This window comes from Chanos chanos, chromosome 3 (genome assembly GCF_902362185.1).
Source record: "Chanos chanos chromosome 3, fChaCha1.1, whole genome shotgun sequence".
Lineage (NCBI taxonomy): Eukaryota > Metazoa > Chordata > Actinopteri > Gonorynchiformes > Chanidae > Chanos > Chanos chanos.
The window spans coordinates 40,716,351-40,737,166 of record NC_044497.1 but is presented as its reverse complement, the minus strand read 5'-3'; the positions used below and the strand labels follow the sequence as shown (position 1 = coordinate 40,737,166).

The following is a 20,816-nucleotide window of genomic DNA, read 5'->3' as shown; positions in this document are numbered from 1 at the left end:
GCAACTGTTTGGGGTGTGAAGTTCCTTCCGATGTGTTGGTCGCACTTTATTTTCAAAACTTCAATTCAAAGTGACCCCCAAAACTATATAGATTATGCATATGGATTTATTTGATAGATGGTGACTTGAACATGTTACAATCTTGCCGAGTGTCAAATTGTGAACGCACTGTACCCGTTAGGCTACAGCAATACATGAAAGTAAACGGTGGACAAGACGACAGAATGTTCGTTACAAGTTACTTCTCACATAACTGGTACAATTAAACGCGGAAGAAATGTGAAGAATGGTCGGGGCTACGTGTTAGCCTTTGTTTGTAGTGTTTTGGTGAAATAATGGACATTTGCATCAGAAGAACACATTACCCAAAGAAAAATCAATGTTGAGTTTCATTTTTTTTTAAAAATGATCGACACGGCCTACACATTTATTCTGAAGATCTGAAGTGTACACGCGTCATGGCAAACGTAGCCGCTATTACGTGCACAAAAGGCTGAACTTCCACAGAAAGCTTAGAACAATAAGTATTCGTATTGTCTCATATTTTTACTTTCTACTTTTTATGGATTTCACATGTCGTGTTTACTTCACTACACTAAGAGAGACGACGTTTTCTAAGCTGATTTATTGCCCTGGTAGCAGATAGGAGGCATTCGTCCTATTCGACTTTATCTCCAGACATCACTGCAAAGTTTCTGAAACAATGTGACGGTGGCGTCTGCCTTTAAAAGAATGCTAAGCTGCCATGTGTCATGTGTCGGTCATAACGTGCATGATAAAGCCGTAACCTTATCAGGCTACACAACGAAATACACAAAAAGTAACTTGCATGTCCCAAGGACTGATTAATCATCAAAAGTCCGCACACACGGGCCATTGTACTTGGATATATTAGTACTCAAGACGTACCGTTACTGTAAGGTTGTCAAAAACGTGAGCAATATGGGCCTACTCTACAGCCCCAGGGTTAAATCATGGAATGACCTGGAGCAAGGGGTGTGGTGACCGGAGGGGCTGAACGTCATATCAGATGTAATGTCATTTTGAATGGTTTAAAATATCAGGACCGTGAAGCACTAAATAGTGCTGCAGTTGACGACGTCTTTTCCGTTTTTCTCTCAATATATTTTCTTTTCTTTTTTTGAGGGCCTTGTACAGTATGAATCATATTACTGTATTTAAAAGTCATGGATTCTGTTATTTAATTTAAAAGCAGTACTGTGGTTTATATAACAGTGTTATGAACCCAACGTTTTATCCATAATCGTATATACCCCATTTCGCGACAAGTGAAATCAGAGCTATTACAACATTAATTTTTGCATGGTCTGTACCACACTAGACACATTTGCATCCATAGTGCGAGTGTCAACTTTGAGACTATACCTGAACAGCACTATCCATCAGTCAGTCCCTCTGCCCGTTCCCCAAGGACAGAAATTGCTAAAAAGCTGCTCATTAAAAAAAAAAATGCTGTTAGTCCTATGTGCATATCAATTAATTCTATCTATTTTGCCCCAGAAAAGAAGAAAGATGGGGTTTTATTGAGAAGCTGCTGTCTCTTGCCTGATTGTTCTAGACACTGTTTGGCCTGAGGCTTTAACAGAGACGTGTCTTCTCAAAGGTGGTTGAAAGAGCATTCAGTTTCAATTATGTCTCACAGTCTTTGTGACTCCTAAATTTCTATAAACTGGCCTGCTTAGTTATTAGGAGAAACAGCTTATAAAAGGGGGGTGGCAGTGAGATGCAAACTAGGGAGGTCGAGCAGGTCCACATTTTGGCTCAGCTCTAGTGCATAGAACTGCGTCACTGTTCTTCCATATATTTTATTTTTAACTCACATTTACAAACTTCAGAAACTCTACATAGAGTTGTTGCTTTCACTCGGCTATTCTAGAAGATAAGGAAAGGAACAGTGGGAGGACCTGGTGTCAGAGTTTTGGGACTGGGGTATGTATATCTGATTGGAAGGATCCTCTGATGCAGTAGCACAGTGATATTGGCTTGCCCAATTTGGGATGATTGTAATATCTGTGTTGTTTAGTCTGCACTCTGTGATCTGTTGTACCTGATGAATTACTGTATTTGGATAGACTGGCGTTATGTAGTATCCAGAAGCTTAGATGATTCACGTCCGAATAAAGATGCAACATCGTGTCCGCAGTTTATCGTCAATAAATGCAAAAAATCTGTTGTCTGTGTTGACGGTTGTGGCATTAAATCCTCTATTTGCGTATACTGAGCTCACAGAGAGTGTGATGATCAAGTCCAGGTGAATCCAACTTTCAATACTACAGACAGGATCAGTTGGGGCAGAGGGCAAATCACATTTAACAGTGCAAGATTGAGCACACTGCTCCAGTAACATGACATACTTCTGTTGAGATCAATCCTATGCCAGTACTTTCTGGTCACTTTTCTCTCTATGTCCAAATACAACATACGTTAAGCTATTACGGCAGTCATAGTTTAACTGTAGTCACAGTCGCTGTTAAGCTGATAACATGAAACATCAGATGTGTTTTGGGATGATTCTGTTTGATGACTGTTGTTTAGATCCTTAGTGAGAATCTCTGCAAGAATTTTCAAAGTGCTGTTACTGTCTGATCCCTTTCCTGGAATTGTCCTTTGGAACACTGAACCATGACCGTGATCTCACTGAACCTATGTCCCTTTCCTGCTCCTGGACTGGTTTTGGACAATCCTTCTTATAGTGCAGTGTGAGTGAAACTACGTTAACTGAGTTGTGTTGCTGCTTGGACTCAAAGAGGTGAAGCCAAGGAGCAGCATGCATGTCCACTCCTTTACACACACCCCCCTCATTTAACAAGCTTGCCATTGATGGCTTACTGTGTGGTATTGTGGTGGGCTCCAAGAGAATGAAGGCTTCCTTTGTCTGAACAAGTCTGGGTGTTGCAGGAGAATTCTTCTGTCTCTGGAGAGAGGTAGAAGAGAAGAGAATAAAAAGTAAGAGCATGAAGAAAGACCTGCTCCCCTCACATGGCCTCTGATCTCTCCATAGATGCTCTAATCAGCTGAGTAGTGTGGAGGACAGTTTCCTGTGTATCTGACTGTTTCCTGTACCTGATGCTTTACTCATACTCATTCATATGTTGCCTGTTTACCTTCCCGTGGGCATTTCAACTCTCCCTGGCCCCTTTAATTAGCTTCAACTGTCATCTACAATATTTTCATTCCTCTGATTTTGTGAGTTGAATTTTCCACAATGGTTGTATACGTGAAGACAACATATTGACGTGTTTACATGAATAGTCATAACAGATGTGGTGTTAAGCGTAATTGAATAGAATGTTCTGCTCAACCAAGAGGAGGGTCTATTTGCAGTCATGCTTTTACTGTCACCAAATTGAATTCTAAGCTTCTAATCCTTCTTTTCAGCACTCTTGATCCAGTGGGTCTCTAATTTCTCTGCCTTAATGAGCTTTTATTCAATCCAAACAGGACAGACAAAACAGCATCTCAGCCATATTTGTTGATAAGAACTGATTTCTGTGGTGTGGTGCTTGGCCTCCTGTCCTCACAGAATTAAACAATGTCCTTCCCTAGACAGGCCCTCTGGACATTCCCTAAAGAGGCACTCAAGATGTGTCACCAGAGAAAACAGTCAAACGCAAACAGCATGAAGCTAAAGGAAAAATAAAGTTAGCCATTTTTGAACTACATTTAGCAACTGTATTAACTCAGATTATGTCTGAGTCTGATTATGTTAATCTATTTAGTGAATTATTGGACATCCACTCCTTTGCAACTTTTAATGAGGCATCTGGGAGATATAGAATTTTTTCATCAATTTGAAAAAAAAAAACTGAGGTCATCAAGTTCATTAAGATTTTTGTTCATCTGTGGTTTAAGAAATTGACTGACTGTTCTGAGCAGTTCAGAGTGTGGCCTTTCTTTCGTCATAGTCATTTTAAATGTCCATTAGAATGCTTTTGAAGCATGCAGTCTCACTCATCATGCTGGCCTCAGTAATGTAGTGCAGCTTTGCAGAGAAAAACCTGCAAGAGCTGAGCTAGTGCTGGATTTATGTCTGGACTGTATGTGTCTGTGCCTGCTCTCATTCCCATTTAGGAGATTTGGATGTGTGGTTTGTTTCAAGGTGCAGGAGGCTGTCCCTTGCCAGTGTTTGGAGCCAGCCATATTTGGTCAAAGCAACATGTACTGTTATTCCAGCGAGGAAAGAAATAATTTTTTTTTTGGAAGGCCAGTCAGATTCATTTGAGGTTTTAATAGGTTCTGAATGTGTTGAAGTCATCAGGCTCAATTGGCTGAGAGTGATGTAACTTCAATTAAAGTCATCCTTTAAAGTCACAATTAGTATGATTGAAATAGCTGTATATATTGAGTTTGTGGATAAGTGAGGCAAGCTGACGGATGTCCCACGAGTGCAGTGATGTTGATGCTTTCTGTCTGTCTTCACTTGGTTGCCAAATTAGTTATTTACATACAATGACTACAATTTGCCATCAGATCAGTGTCCCTGCTAAATGAAATAACTTGAGCTGTAGAGGAAGCCAGTCCTGGTTCCTTAATTTTGTTAGGTGAAATTTATATTGATTGAAAATTCATAATGAGTCAACAAAGCAGGAAATGTCTCATGAGGAGTGTGACTATATTTAGAGCACACAAACACACACATCTAGCAGGATATTTCTGATATATATATATATATATATATATATATTGTCTTCATTACTTGAAACTGGAGTACAGTACTGGAGTGCATGACTCATCGCTATCAGCTCTTATCCATCTGGACTGTGCCGGTGCCGGTGCCGGTGCCGTTGCCGTTGCGGGGCCAGTTCTGCCCTGATGCCCTTTGAGAACCGGCCCTGCATTTTGAAAGGTTTGAGAACCGAATGTTACGTAGCGAAAGTTGGGTAATTTCCGTGGGGAAAAACAGTCATGGCGGACAGAATGCATCTGCTTTGCTTGCTTTTCATAAATGTACTTTTACACTACGCTTTTACACTACACCACGTGAATTTCACCCTACTATTTTTCACTCTGGGGGTGTGGTCGTGAAAACAGCAAGCCTGTCACCTAGCTCAAACGTTCCAGTGCTTAAATGAAGGTCTGCCGTGGTCTATGTGTTAAGAGTTTTTTCTACCGCTCTGGCCCCGACTAAGTTCTTGTGACATGATAACAACAACCCATGTTGATGTAGACACAAATGGTTGCCCATACATCTTTTAATCATGTACATGTTTTCATGCTATATGTCGCCTGTAGCCTTCGCCATCTCGGTCAGACTTTTTTTGTTACTCCCATCCCTCTAGAGAATGTCACTTACCAAACACATCACACGCTGAACTGTGTGGTTCTCATTTGCATAGTCACTGACGTCAGTGGTTCCAACCTTTGGACCAGCAACTTTGGGGAGCCGTGCCGGTGCCAGCTCTTTGGCACCGCCACCAGTCTTTTTTCGGTGGAAATGCGTGGAACCAGTTCTAGATCAGGCACCGGCACCGCGTTGGCGGAAAAGGGCTATGTGATCCAACATTCTCTCAGAACTTGCTCACACCAGTGCTTACATTGCCCCTGAAATTTCTTGGAAAGTCATCAATCTATTTTATCTGACATTAGTAATGGTTTACATAAAGTGACACAACCAGTGTACACACAAGTTATTGCTCCTGAGTGTTTGGCATGGTTGTCTCCAGATGTTTGGGATAGCTTGGACATTGTGTCATTGCTACAGTTAGAATAAGGCTTTGCTAAGCCAGTCTTCTGCTCTTTTAATCACTAGAGCCCCAGATGTCAGAATGAAAACACTCCTGAATACCAGTGAAGTTTGAAAAATGTGTTATGGTAATCTGGGACTCATAAAGTGCCAAACAACTCCTTGGTCGTAAGGGAAGGAGTATGCAGCACAGAGTGTATCATATGCTTGCACATAGTTCTGCTCATTGTGTTCTTTTCTCTGTCAGAGTACTTGGATAGTAAAGCTGTTGTTAGGACATGATGTGAGAGAATGTTACTTCCTGATGAAAGAGTAAAACGAGGAACTTGATGAAATAGCTGAATATTTTGGTGTTTCTCCTCCACCAGTTCCCACAGTATATGCAAACTGCTGCTTGTGGAGGCTCTCAACCTCTCTGCCTCAAATAGGCTTGATATTTACACGCTGAAATATGGTTTGCCTTACAAGGAATTGCACTGAGCGCTGGTATAAAATTAAATGAATGTCATAATATCTTAGTATCCTTTTTTTCTTTTTTAGAAAACAAATTTGTAGCGCTATCAGAAGATGCTGCAATAAGCACGCGACATGAATCTGAATTGTGTCGTATTAGCACATTCCTCAATGCTTCCAGGTCAAAACATGCCTTTGAAGCATTTTGTTGAAAGTTGTTTTTGATGACAAATGTCCTCTTAGTCCTATATTTGCAGGATGGCTTTGATTTACGCCTCTGACTGGAGAGACCAGTAAACATAGCCTAATTGTGGTCTTTAATTCTGCAAGTTTGAAGTGGGGTCTCTTTGAGAAACAGATGGTCTTGAATGCTGGCTGGAGGTAACAGCTGTGTTTAAGAAACGTGGTAGTGAATGAAGGAAAATGGCGTAAGACGCAGATCGACTTCCTTTTTGCTGTGGTAATGTTACTGTGGGAATATGGAAGCCTAGTCAGTGAGCATAAATTCCCCATGATATATGAGGGGGCTTTTCTTTTAAACACAGAGATTTATCACTTTCTCTAGGGTTTCACTTTCATGAAGTCAGATGGAACAAGCACCTCTCCATTTCAGTAACCAACATGTTTAGTACCAAAATGATTAAAACTGCACCATATCTGGTTAGCTTATGTCTTCCAGATTCTGAAAAATTCCAGTAATCTGACAGGTTTCACCAAGGCTTGGCACATTTTCCACGTCCTGTCGCATGTCATCCAATGACTTGGTGGTTCATTGCTCATCTTCCTTTCATTGTTATTTCCTTAACTTTAAACAATCACTGAAAACTAAAAGCTGAGCAAACCTGTGTAACTGTAGACCTGGCAACACAGTCAATGGCAGGTATCCTTTAATAAAGGAAGTCGGGTTAACTTAAGTTCCCTAACCCCAGTACTGAAGAAGACAGTGATGAGAGTGCTATGCTCATCCTGTAAAGAGGAATAGCATCTTGTTTCCTCAGAAAGCCAGAGCTAAGTGTGTAAGGGACTTTTTGAGCTGTTTGTAGCCAAGGTGTGACCTTTGTGCTGCTAAAGACAAGGCTATAACTAAAGTGAGACAAACCCTGCACCTATGTGTTTACAAGCTCTTTCTTCCTATAGGGACATCTGGGCACAAGCTTTTTAGAAGGCTTGCTCATGCTGCTGGAATGCTTTCCCTGTGGACAGACTCTTTCCTCCTTTTTCATCTCCTTTGGCCTCCCCTTTTAGCAGACATAGCAAATCAAACCAACCAAACAAGTACTAAACCAGCTCACTCACTAATATTTGCATTTAATAACTAACTGTAGACCAGCATCAACAATGAAAACCACGCTGGAAGATTAAGTTAACTTCTCAGCAACCTTATTGGGGATGATAAAATTGTTATGCTATGTTTTTCTAGCAGTGTTATTTGAACAGACTAATGAAGTTTAGAGGCACTGTGAGTACAATCTTTCTCCAGACATTCGGCGGGCCTTGCAACATGACCTCTCTCTTGACCGTTTCCGTGTGGAGAACTGGTCCCATTTGTCATCAGTTTGTTGGATGAACTCTACCACTTGCTGCTTTGTGTGTTTTATAAATGCGACAGTAATTTGTCTAGCACAGGGGTTTTCCAAGGACACAAAACAGCAAGGAGGGTGTAACACATGAAAAAGTTAACACAGTTTCATTCACACTAAGATAAAGTTCTCGCTTTCTTCAGGCACTAACCCGACATGATAGTGTCATCATTGTATCCCAGCGCTGTTCTCTGTTCACTTGGACTTGTTCATTTATCATTTTTATTTATGTGAGACATCAAGAATGAGCTCTTATTTAGGTACACAGTATCATTTCTGTGTGCAATTCGCTCTAATCAGTGCTGTTTCCATTTTACAGTAAATTAGCAAATATTAAGGTTAGGAGTGTTACATAATCTTAGGATAAGAAGCTGTTGCCAGAAACATTTTGTGATCTGAAACTTGAGTTGATCAAAGTCAACACTGATGAATTTTTCTTTTAGAAAATTCCAAAGGTTTGACCTCCGTGAATGATTCTGGTTATGCAAACATTACTATGCTTGAATGGTCTCCCTTTTGTTTACTAAACAAAATAAAAAAGACGTTAGAATCTATATACAGTGCTGCTTCTCCAGATCTCCTCTCTTAAAAGCAGACAAAAAAGTGCAAACTAAGCAAACTAAGTCAAAACAACAAATCATCCAGATTCTCTCACTCAAGGGTTTCTTGCAGGGTTTTTTTTTTTATTTATCTTTTTTTTTGAAGCAGGTTAAGAAAGCTCTGCTTAGCCACAAAAAGTTAAGGAACTGGCTCCCGCCTCACATTTTCTCGTCCCTCTGGGAGTAAACAAAATGAGTGTCTTCCTCTTGGTCAGCCCCTGACAAGGAATGAGAGCCCTCCCTCTCCTCTAGCTTGAACTCCTCAGAGAATTGCTGTGGAATTCCATAGGAATGCGGCATGGAATCCAGCCATGGAGCTGCCAGGGGAAGAGCACCCATGGTGTCTCTCACACACAGCTTGTGTTCCTGCTGAACTCACAGTGTTACTAACCAAACTGACAGTTTCAAGCTCCCAGCTTGACAAGGTTCACACTGATCAACCTGGAATCAACCTGAAGTGTGTCCTGTGCTCACGTTCTTGTTTCTGTTTATTTTAGCAGAATGGCTAACAATAAGATGACAGAAAGAGCAGTGGTGGTCAAGTAATAAGGTAGAAGATAAAGAATTGAACATTGTAATTTATGGTAAGGTCATGAGATCTAGCCTCTAACTGGACCAGTTACTTAACTCCTGCTTAAGTTCTTTTATGTTGTCTTTTTCAACAAGTTACCTCATTTTCACATGTTTTGGTTCTCGTTTGCCAAGATCTCCAGCAAATGAAGCTGTACCTCTAACTGTTGTCATTGTGACTATTTCTGTTCTTAAAGTACAGTGTGCTTTTAGTGCCATTCTGAAGTCCTCGTTGGGCCATTTAAAGTTAATATGTGCACAGAGATTAAATCTGTGAGATTTACCCGACAGATTAAATCCAAACAGATGTTCCAGAGCTGTTGCTCGTACACCCCCATACTTAAGCCCCTACCATCAGAAAACATGGAGCAAAACGCAGGCCAAGTGTGTGTTCACATGGCTGTGCTGGATTTCATAGTCTGATGATAACATGGGTGCTTAGGGAACGAAGTTCCTGTTCTGGGATGCAGTTGTTTAATTTGCTACTTAACTTTAAATGGTTTGATTAACTAGAACTTGCTAGGAATATGTGTGCATAATCACAATGTTGCCAAAAATTGCATAATACATCATTTTAATTTTCATATTAATAGCATTTTGTGAATGATATTGCATTGTTGAGAGATATACCACATTCTTTAAAAAAAAATTCAAAAGCTTGACAAGATGTTAGAGTGGATGCCATCTTGTCTTTCTTAGGTGAGGACTTCATTTTTCATCTTTTTTTTTTTTACGTGCATGTTTGTTACAATAAGTCACACGCCACATCGACGCCAGGCTTTTGTTTTCTGTAAACAAATACAAATTCTCCTGAGTTATTTCAGTGGGATGATAGTGTGTCCCAGGGAGAGAAATGTCCTCTGCTCGGCAGTGATAAGTGACATTAGTCCTGTATTACTGTAGCCAGTAACTTCAGTCCACAGTGGGCAGATAAGTAGGACAGTTAGATAGAGCTTTAGTGGGACATGAGCTGTCAGGCTGCAAATGGAGATAGGGTTAGGAAAGAGATCATTCAAACTGCTTTTTTTTTTTAAACCGCTGTCCTTCAAACTCTGCACTCAGGAACTGACTCAGCTATCGGTAAGTAGCCAGTGCTTAGCCTAACCTTGGACAAGTACAACTTTTTCTTTTTTTTTTTTTTTTGGTCCCTCACTACCCATTACATTTCACACATTGCTCTGTTTCATCTCACCACTTGTGGGGCTGTGCAGATGAGTAAGTTGTTTGTCATTGAAGCATTAAAATGGAGCTGGACAGTTGGGAAATTTGCCCCTTAGGCAAATGGTATTGGATATTTTCCACAGCCCTAATTCAGTTGTACGGTAGTATCTTAGCTTAAGCATCATTGTATGGACTGTGCCTGCATTTCTGAGTTAATACTGACTCCACAGAGTGGTGGATATTTTCATGAAAGCAGTTCACAAGGCGCTAACTAAAGGGCAAGACAGACTCCCTTGACACACAATTATGCTAAGGTCACTTGGTCGAACCAAGAGCATAGCTACCAGTCCATCTTTTGAAGCTCAGTGAGAGAGGGTTTCCCAGGGTATCCCTTTTGACTGGTTCAACTCAAATGCACAAGTGAAATGCGTTAGTTTATTTCTGTGCATTATGACTCCATTACCAATGGTTCTGTCGTCCTGATGAGGACTGCCCTTCATGCCATATGGTCACCTCTTGGTGATTAGAACTATTGATTTTCAAGCTCATTCTGATGCAGCCCTTTGGGGATATATGTAGATAGATTGAACAAAAGGAGAATGTGTCATAAAAAAAACAAAACGCACTGTTTTATGTTTACTCTTAGACCTGGTCCTTCTTTATGTGTGTTTCCTGCTTGTGAAAGTGGACAAGGTTACTTAAACACATGGATGTTTCCAGTTTTGTTACCCACTACATATATTTGTGTGTGTGCATGCTGTGTAAGATGAGGAGGTAAGACCAGCATGAAGTTTGCTATAAAGAAAGTAAATTGTATTGTTTGTTGATGCAATTTGTCTCTGCTCTAAAATACTTGGAATTGTACTGTACTGTTGCAGTGCAAGCACTTTTACTAGACAGTAACTTCTGTCTGCAACCAATACAGTGTAACACTTCAGAGAACATTTCATTTCATGCTGCTCTTCCTTTCAGGCATTATTGCCCACACTATTGTTCATTTATCTGTCCCTGACCAGTCTAAGTGTGTTTAATCATTCTACATTGTGGTTGAACTAATATCATCCTCATTTGACTGGGATATTTTTGGCCTTGGCCTAACTGTGGGAGAGAAGGGCGCCGGCTTGTTTCTGGGAGGGGCCCGTGTAGACTCTCGGGGTTTGAGAGGTTAGGTCATACTGCCTGCAGAAGCCTCGTGTCCACTCAGGGAGTGGCAACCGCGGTCATCTGGATGTGTCTGCTCAGGCCAAGTCTTCACTGTCAGTTTGATCACTGAATTACAAGACTTTTCCAGGCGTAGTGAGAAGGTTTGACACTCCCAATGTTTTCCGTTCAGTCATATGGTCAGATATGATGCTCGTGTCACTGCGTGTTTTGGAGAACCTGTCTAATCTGATTTGAGTAGTAAACTTTAAGAATTTTTTAATAATGCCTATCTTTTTCTTTTTTTTTTTAATTTGGGGGACTAAACAGCTGGGCAGTGATCAACAGAGCATTTTTGCCTTCGCCTGTTTTTGTCCATGTTACACTTGTATTACAGAATGGAATTTGATAGCAGCTTTGCCCTCCAGATAGTCAGAAGGGTCAATATCTCTCTGCCTTTTAAACTCTTTAGGTTCAATGTTATTCACAAGGCATTTAAAGGGAGCTCTCTTCCACAGAGCCTTATTAAGTCCAGGCCTGGATTACAGACAGCTTTCCGTTGGGAATCCTAACACAAATGAATCTCTCATGTCCATAAGAAGGATATATCTGGATACAGAGAACCAGCCTATGATCCATGGCAGGTGTTTGAAGCATCTCCTTGCAAATGTGTCATACTTCTCTGTAAAGCAGAGAAAGTTCAGTGTGAATTAACACGTTGCATGTTTAAATTTATAGTAATTATTAATAGTGATACATAAACATCTCTAGTCTTATTTTCAAATATGCTGCATTGTGTTGATATTAAAATATGTCATTTTGTGAAGGTTTGTCAAGCCTCCTTATATGTTAAGAGAATATTTTTTTTTAAATATGTTAAAGGACTCAACACTCAGACATCTTATGTTTGAGTGCTGTGGTTTTCTATTTCCTTTCTATTTTTTCTGTGTGTGTGTGTGTGTGTGTGTGTGTGTGTGTGTGTGTGTGTGTGTGTGTGTGTGTGTTTGTGTACTTGTTTGATAGAATGGATGACCTAAGTATGAACTTGTGTGTGTGTGGAATGCTGGTTCTTGCAGAGTAAAGCCATCCACCCATTGATTTAAAGCCTTGCTGAATTTAGCAGGTGGTTGGCTAGCAATCCCAGAACACACAGGAAACCAGCATCAGCTATTGATCATTTAGGTCAACTCAAAGTCTCATTTGATTCTCTGAAACAATTGCAAAAACCTCACAAATACGTCAAGCAGTGACAAGATATCATTCAGCTGAAAATGCTGGGATTTAAATAAGAGAGTGTTTGTACATCATAAGAGTAAACTTTATTTACATTTGATTTCATCAAATGGTTATGCAGCACCAACTCTATAGATCTTACAGCAAAAACATATTTGTACCTGCGTTTTTGTGCCTCACTACAGACAGGCAAACAGGTGAATCCCATAAGTTCCATACACTCCATTTGTTTTCACTCTGTCGTAATTAGCAGCAGCACCATGCTGTGTTGATGATCGTTTTGGCAGCACTGGTTACTCTCTGGCGCCAGTATGAATACCCAGTTACCCAGTTTAGAGGCCAGCTCTCATGTTGCATGGCTGTATTTTTATGTCATATCAGTGATGCAAGATGCCAGAAATGAAACCATAAATTCTAGAAACGAGATCACCCTTATGTCTCTCGTGTAATATTAGACTACTCAAGAGTGTCTACCATGATAATGCTACTGTCTGGTTTATGAGAGCATTTCCATCATCAGTCTGGTAAAATAATACTGTGCATGGTCGTGGATCCAATACATTAATACATATGTGGATCTACAAAAAGATATAAGTGATTTTACTAGTTAATGGTGTTCATAGTCTTTGGGACCTTGCTAGTGTGAAGATCAAAAAAAGATCAGCCAGAAGCGTAGATCAGTAGATAGAAAAAATCACGTCTTCTCTGCATTTGAAGACACTTCTCTGGTGTACCACTTTGGAGTGGATGTTGAACAGCAACTACCGTCTTTCTTGGAAACTTCCTCTTTTTCCCTTGTATCAGGGGTGGGTCCTGTCAGAGGACATGTGGTTTTGAACTAATGCCAGCATGAACTTCACTAAATTTGAATATGTTTTAGGAAATGACACTCAAAATACTGCTCCAAGCTGTCTGAATTGGTGAAGATGCTCACATACTTGAGCGTCAATTGCAGATGTATTTATATTAATACAAGTTATGTGCATTCAGCCTAGGAACAAGAAATCTGAGTGTTTATCCTGAGAAAATTCCTTGAGAATCTGTTGTTAAAACTTTAAGACTTCAATTTTTTTGTTTGTTTGTTTGTGAAAATAACTGCACACCTTCATATATTTGTCTTAGATTAGTGTTCACTCTGATTTGAGGAACTAAACAAACCATCCCTTCCTTCAGTGCAGTCTGTAATTGCACAGGATGCATATCTCCCAGTGGTGAGAGAACCGGGTGCTCTGTGTTCTCCCTCTGTGCCTCCAGATTGCTAAAATTCCCTTTTATGGCAGTGAAGGCCCTTTTAAACAGGAAATGACATCACAACACGCTCAGGCAGAGTGGGAGTTACTACTACTGTGCAGCATTCCATACGGTGTGAGTTGCTGCTGTCAGGAAATGAATCCTGACACTAGAATCAACCAGTCTTTTACAAAAATAGCAAGGGACATTAAGAACCACGTTAGAATTGAGATATTATTACATCTATACTGGGAAGAGGAATTGCCTTGAACCAAAATAATTAAACTTCTCTGTAGACTTTGAAAAAGTTGTGTAGATAGACAGGTTCAGTTTTGTATTTATGAAAGGTAGAATATAAAAGTGATCTTCCTAAGGGCAGCTTGCCATGTATGTGTGTCATTTTCTGGGAGTGGCTTTGTTGTTTCTTAAGACGCTTATGTCAGAGGAGCCATTCCCTCCAGGATGTCAGGACTGCAGTCATGCAGAGGGTGTAGCTGGTGGAATGAGACAGAGGAAGACACTGTTTCTTGCTCAAACAGCGAGTCCTTGAAAGCCTACCGAAATTAATGGAACATACCTCTAGAAGGAAATCTCAAAAGTGCCTTTTGAGCAGTGACAAGAATTTCATTGGATTGAATATTGCTTGATGCACTGAATACTTTGAAGTATTTTGCTATTTCCTTGAAATCACTTACAAATCAAACAACTCTTTGAACATAGCTTAAGGATTTAAAGTGTAGTTTGTTGTGTCTGTGTTGTACAGGTTGCACAGTCTGATGGTTGAAGGATGTTGTTGATTGTTGAGTGAACTCTCTTACAGTCGCCTTTTAGCCTGATGAGGAATATCACTGAATCAGTCAGTCTCTGCCTTAGGGTCAGCTCGGTGATTGACACTGAAAGAAATCATTGCTGGTGACATGTCTGAATGCCCCCACCTCAACACTACTATCAGTTACAGAGCTGTGTATGGCAGCATGCTTTTAACCTGCCAGGGGTTCAGATCCTGAGATTTCTCTCCTGTCTCTACATCTCACTTCAACTCCCACCCTCAGACCATTTTTATTTTCATTCCCGCTAGTTAAAATGATCACCTCTCTCATCCTTAACACTGTTCTCACCAAAGCACAAGCCAGTGTGTTTTATCTTTTTTTCTGTACTCCCTCGTCTTGGCGCACTGTTTTATTGCTCAGTATTAACTGGTCAGCGGAAGAGCTCTGCTCTAATGGACAGTGTTGATGGAAGTTCTGTTGTGAAAGCTAACTGCATAGCAAGCTGTTCTGAACCTGTTGTTTCTTCACAGATCAGACTAGAAGACCCCAGACTACCACATCCCCACTGGGAGGCCCTCTCCCATTACCAGAAGATTCCATAAGGTACTGTGGATTTTGTTTCCTTCGTCTCATGTGGGCTGGACTTGAGGGTTCAGTAGTTTGATTGCGTTTGTTGGCTACGTTAGAGCATTTGAATCGGGCAGGTAACACACCTGAGCTGTGTCTGTGTGGGCAGAGATATTGAATGTAGGTCAGCAGTCCTCCGCGCTCTGGCCTCACTCCCAGGCCATCGTTGCGTAACACCAGCAACATGGTGTTTCTGGCTTAACAATCTGTGTATATCGCTCCTGTCTCCTGAACTTTTTCTTTTATCTTGCCGAGTAGACCTAAATGTGTCGTTTGTGCCGTATGCCATTTGTGTTGGGAATATACACCTTGAAGCATGCCGCTTAGCATAGCGTTCGTGTTTGCATGCTGTCATGGTTTACATATGATCTTTCTGATTACGTATGATCCCTGACTTCAGTTTTTTAAATCCATACAGTTTTCTTTTATTTTTGGACAGTCTACATGTTTGAACTGAATGTACACAACATGCTAACTTACTTGTTAATGCCACTTACCTCTTACAGTTTCATCTCATCATGTAGATGCAGTGATATTATGTGAAACAAGCCACTGTATGAAGCAGAGAGAGAAGTAACACAGGATATAGATTACAGTAGGATCAAAGAGTAAGACATCAAGACACATTTACACCATCTAATCTTATAGGCATGTCATGCTTTTCAGATCTTTGTTCAGTCTGTCAATGAGTGTAACCATCGGTTATTCGCAGGAATCGCAGGCAAATGAGACAAGAACTGAGTTTTACCAACAAAGTTCTTCCTTAATTTTAGTAAGTATCTATCCATAGCAAGTAACATGTGGTTGTGTTAAAACAAGCATTCCTTATTTCTTAGCCAAACCTTCACTACCATTGTGATCTTATGCTAAGAACTGTAAAGAATTGAAATGATGAGATCTATGAAAACAAATTAACAGGGATAATCTCATGAAGCTAAGGTTTATTTCATTTTATTTGATTATTTGAACAAAACACTTTCATATGGTATCCAAAGAGTATTAAAAGTTGTTGCAAATTATCATGTGAAAATTGATTATGTTACATGTATAAGTTTTTGTCATGCGCTTTGTTTCCGACCCTTCATTGTTTCTACCGTGGATGAAGAACACATAGAAGATGTTCACACGTTTGAGTTGCAGAAATAGCCGCTGAAAGAGGCTCTGCATGATTGCTAAATTTGAAACCCTGCTTCTCACACACTCATACATAGCCTAAGTCCAAACCACTTGTTTAACTGAGCGGAAATGCATGCATAGCTGTTCTATCTTGAAGCTCCCTTTCAAATGTCTTTTTGTGCAACTGTTTTCTGTGGGTGTTTTCATGAGGAGGACAGCCACATTCTTTATACAGGCCTTGGGTCACAGACCCAAGAACTGGATCCTCTCTGGGCCCACACAAGGCCAAAGTGTAGGCTATTTATACCACACTTTATCAAAAATCCTTCCTCACTGTTCTTCGTTTCAAACCCTGAGTCTGAGAGAGGACTTCTACGCTGTTAATTCACTCTTTTAAGTGGATAAGTCACGTAGGACAAATTTATTCACATGTTACAGTTACAGGGAAATCAGCTTGTCCCTTAACTTATGAGATTGAGTGAGCTTTTTTGAGCATTGTTTGTTCTGTTTTTTTGGTATTTTGGTGCTGAAATATGAAAGGAGGAAAGGAACCTAATGAGAGGAATGGTGCTAGCTGATGAAGAGAATCCCATTAAAACGTCACTGGGAATAAATGATGTGTCGGCCAACTTGGGGATCTTCATCAACTATGCAGGAACACACTTAGCACCATTGTGCAGGCAGCCTTTGTTGTACGCATAAAGTTAATCACTCTAATGCTCTGTAAATCATGGCCCAGTGGCTGAACAATGCCTAACTTCAGTGCGTGCGTGCGCGCACACACACACACGCACACATACTTAGCTGTTCTGTTTCATCCCTGGTCTGAAACTCATGATTTACAATAGTCCTTATTCAGTCATCCCTTGCCCCACACAGACCTTTCACAGAACCAGATGTCTTACTTTAATTGCTCCTGTGACTTGTGCTTTTGTAACAGCCATGCAGTGGTCAGTTTATGTGTTATTTTTCTGAAAATGGCATTAATCTAACTTTACAATTTAGTGAATGGTTTCAGTGAATGTGATGAGCTGAGTGATTTTTATCAGCATTGCTTGATGATCAAATAATGAACAGTCAGCCTCATTTCAGTGTAAACATAAACACAGGATATCTCTTTTATCAACATGCCAACAAGTCTAATAAAATGTTTTAACCCTTCTTAAGGAAATCGCTGGGAATCTGCGCTCTCATATCCAGGGTGTCTGTCCGTTGAATCTTGATGGATGGACTCCTTATTAGTGTACTGTGTGGTGGAGGTGTGGGATTGGCGCATTCCTGAAGGTTCACTGACTTGGATTTTAGACACGCTGCAACATGACATAGATTACCCAACTCTTAAAGGAAGATTTTCAGTGTTTATTAAGCTGCCAGGAATTTGTCTTGCATTTGCACATTTGTTTATAGTATTTTTTGATGTTGCAGTTTTGAACATGTCACTCAAACTCTGTGCATATCTTACACGTAAATCTTTATGTTTTCTGAGAAATCAAAGCTTAATGAGCTCTGCAGAAGAGGCCTTTCTTTTAGATCAGAACATGCTGCTCTACATCCACCCTCTTCTATTTCCTAGAGCAAAGGTAAACGGTTGTTCTTGTGGAAGCCTGCAGGATATGTATGATCCCACCTGATTAGCTCATTGTTAGCAGCAGAAGACCCTTGTAATATTAAAAGTCAGGCATATTAGATTAGGCCTGTAAGTAGATCCTGCATCAGTTTGGTTTTTAGGGTGAGGAGTACCTACTTCATTCTCAAAGCATTGTAGCGTTGTTTATGAGTGGTAATTTCATCCGTAGCTCAACCTTGTTGTGGAGGAGATGTTATATCTTGCCTGTAGGAACCTCTTTAACGCTGCAGTTGAAAAGGGAATATCCTGAATCAGCTGTAAAATCTACCTCGCCCCCTCCCCTAAGTTTAGACGTCGAGTCAGGTCCAGGATGTTGGAATGTCTCCCCACCTCTGCAAACCAGGAGAACCTGAGGCCAAGCAAGACCACACTGGTAGTTGAGAAAGAGAGGAGTTTTTGTGGGATAGCTGCAACCAGAATTGACCTCTCCTGTTATAGTCACTGTGAGAAACTGGTCAGATCTGCTCTCCTCCTCTTTTGGAACTGCATGTACAGTTCTGCAGTGAGATTGCGCTGCGTCCCAATGTGCACACCACAAAGCAATAACAGTAGGCTTCCAGTGCGTCTCTGAAATGCTTCTGTGTCATGACAGTATTATTTACTATTGATTTGTGAGCTGAGGCAAGGTTGGTCAATATTTTTTCAGTTTTAATGAGCTGAAGGATGTTGAGCACTTGGATTACCCGCAGTTTTCAAGATGTAAATACAGTTTGATACACCCAGCTTTGCTTGTGTGTTTCACGGTCTTGAGGTCAGACAAGAAAAAAAAAGGACTGGGTATGCTTTCTTTTCATTTAGAGCACAGATGGATTTCAAAACTGTCAACATATTCATAAGGAAATTCAGCTCAAAATATCACTGGTAATATTATCACAAATGCTTTAGAGGCTCCTTTAGGAAGTATTGCTTTGATTCCACAGAAACCTTTTCTGACTGGTTGCATCAAAATGGTTCCTTCATTTCAACTTCTGACCCAATGTGCTGTTCCTCTTTCTTTCTTTCTTTCTTTTTTCTTTTTTCTTTTTTTTTTGTTAAAGTTGAGTCTAGAAACGCAAAGCTCCACAGAAGTCCATCTGAGGACATAAGGAGCTCCATTTACTTTGCCAACAGACATCTCCTCACATTAATAGTTTCACATTGACTCATGTAAAAAAAATTTCAACTAACGGTATTGTGCATGATAGTAGATGTTATGTAAGACTTTTTGCTGTTTTCCTGTTTGTACTCTGCAAGAATAGTTGTGGTTCCTTACACAAAAACCCTGTTTTTTTTTTTGTTTTTTTGTTTTTCAAGACTATCTCTGTTTGTTGTTATAGTGGCTTTGCCAGCATTCTTTAGCTCATCTAGAGTTGTCCCCTTTAGGCTGATAGTGTTCAAGAGGTTTTAGGGGGGTTCTGTGTTTTTTTGTTTATAAGTGTGTGCTTCCTATGTGAGGAGTGTAGACACAATTGACATGAGTTTCTGATTGATTATGCATCTCATGCCCATCACACTGTTGAACATTGCTAGGCAACCCAAGTAGAGTCACCCAAGAGCCTGTGTTTTAACTGTGAAAGAGGACCATCTTAGTTCCCATACTGGTTGATCATTGTGAGTTAGAATGGACTAGCTTCAGTGCCCAGGCTTGGTGTTCAGATTTTGATCTCAAACAGCTGTATTCTCATCAGAAATGCTACTATAGTGTAGTGTGTTGGGTAAGATGCATGATTTATATGCATCTGAGAAAATGTAACACAGAAGTACTTACTTACAAACATCACAGACTTTACTTATGTTCACATAGATTATTTGTATCATCTGATGTATTGATCTCTGGCCTTTCTGTACTGAACTTTTCCCCCCCTACTTTCAAATTGAGTTATTGGGAAATGTTCAAAATATTTTCTGAAATCCCACTTCCATAAGGATGAGCACATGTGGTTTAGTTTTCTGCGAATTTCTTTGTTCCTGTTTTCTTCTGTAGTTTTTTCCTTAATACTAAAGTAAAATCCCCACGGTTTAGAGGAACTTGGAACTATTCAGATCAGCATGTCTGCTGGCAGTAGTCGCCTCTCATTTCCACAGCACTGACTAGAGAACTTTATTGAAGTGGGCACAGATTTCTTGGTTTAGCAGAAGATGGTGTATATTTCTTTAATAGGCTGATAAATGAAAGAGTGCAGTTGTTTTTTGTTTGCCTCACGTTTGTTTTTGTTCGTTTGTTTCGGCAGGTGTAGCAGCAATACAGACACAGAGCCGCAGCCATGGTGGCACTGTCACTGAAGATTGGGGTGGGTAACGTGGTGAAGACCATGCAGTTTGAGCCCTCCACAATGGTGTATGACGCCTGTCGTATCATCCGCGAGAGAGTCCCTGAGGCCCAGCTTGGCCAGCGTAAGTCTCCTAACAAATCACAGCGCTCTATATTAATAGCCTACCATGGGAACACACCTGGCTAATATACTGCTATCCATGAATTTCATAATGACATCATTGTTGGTCCTGAACATGCTGTCTTTTTAATCAAAAAATTGTGTTGAAAGTATTTTCACTTGAATTTTTAAGTGATTTGGTTTCAACATTTCAGCAGAGCTTTAAGAGCAGGTTGAGTGTATGTAGCATTTATCAATATTAAGATATTTTGTAATATATTTGGCAAACGCTGGGCTCCAGGAAAGCTGTTATCAGTGCCAACACAAAATTCCATATCTTAATGAAGAATCCGCTGTCTTTTGGTGTGTTTCTGTAATGGCCTGATGAGATATTGCGAAACCGTATGATTTCATACCTCCACGCCCTGTGTCACTGAACACAGAGTGTCTATGTGACGCATAGCAACCCAGGCAAGACTGTGTGAGTGTTGTTTATTTCCCTAACTTTCTTCCACTGTTTTCATTTATTCTTATAACTGATTTGATAACCTCTAGACAGCTGAGTGTCCTTCCTTACAGTCACTGTTCTACTCATAGCTACAGTGACAAGACATTACACCAGGATGATGGGATGTAGTCTGGTCATATCTGCTCC

The 20,816-nt window shown here is 40.3% G+C and overlaps 1 protein-coding gene across 1 annotated transcript in view; it reads left to right on the top strand.

Annotated features, from left to right (window-relative positions):
- Window positions 1–20,816, top strand: part of tln1 (talin 1) — a 61,519-nt gene that overhangs the window by 166 nt on the left and 40,537 nt on the right. The window contains exons 2-3 of the mRNA XM_030767199.1: window positions 14,971–15,043; window positions 20,021–20,183. Of these exons, the coding sequence (XP_030623059.1) occupies window positions 20,054–20,183 (130 nt within the window). The 5' untranslated portion in view covers window positions 14,971–15,043; window positions 20,021–20,053. The remainder of the gene's footprint in view (window positions 1–14,970; window positions 15,044–20,020; window positions 20,184–20,816) is intronic.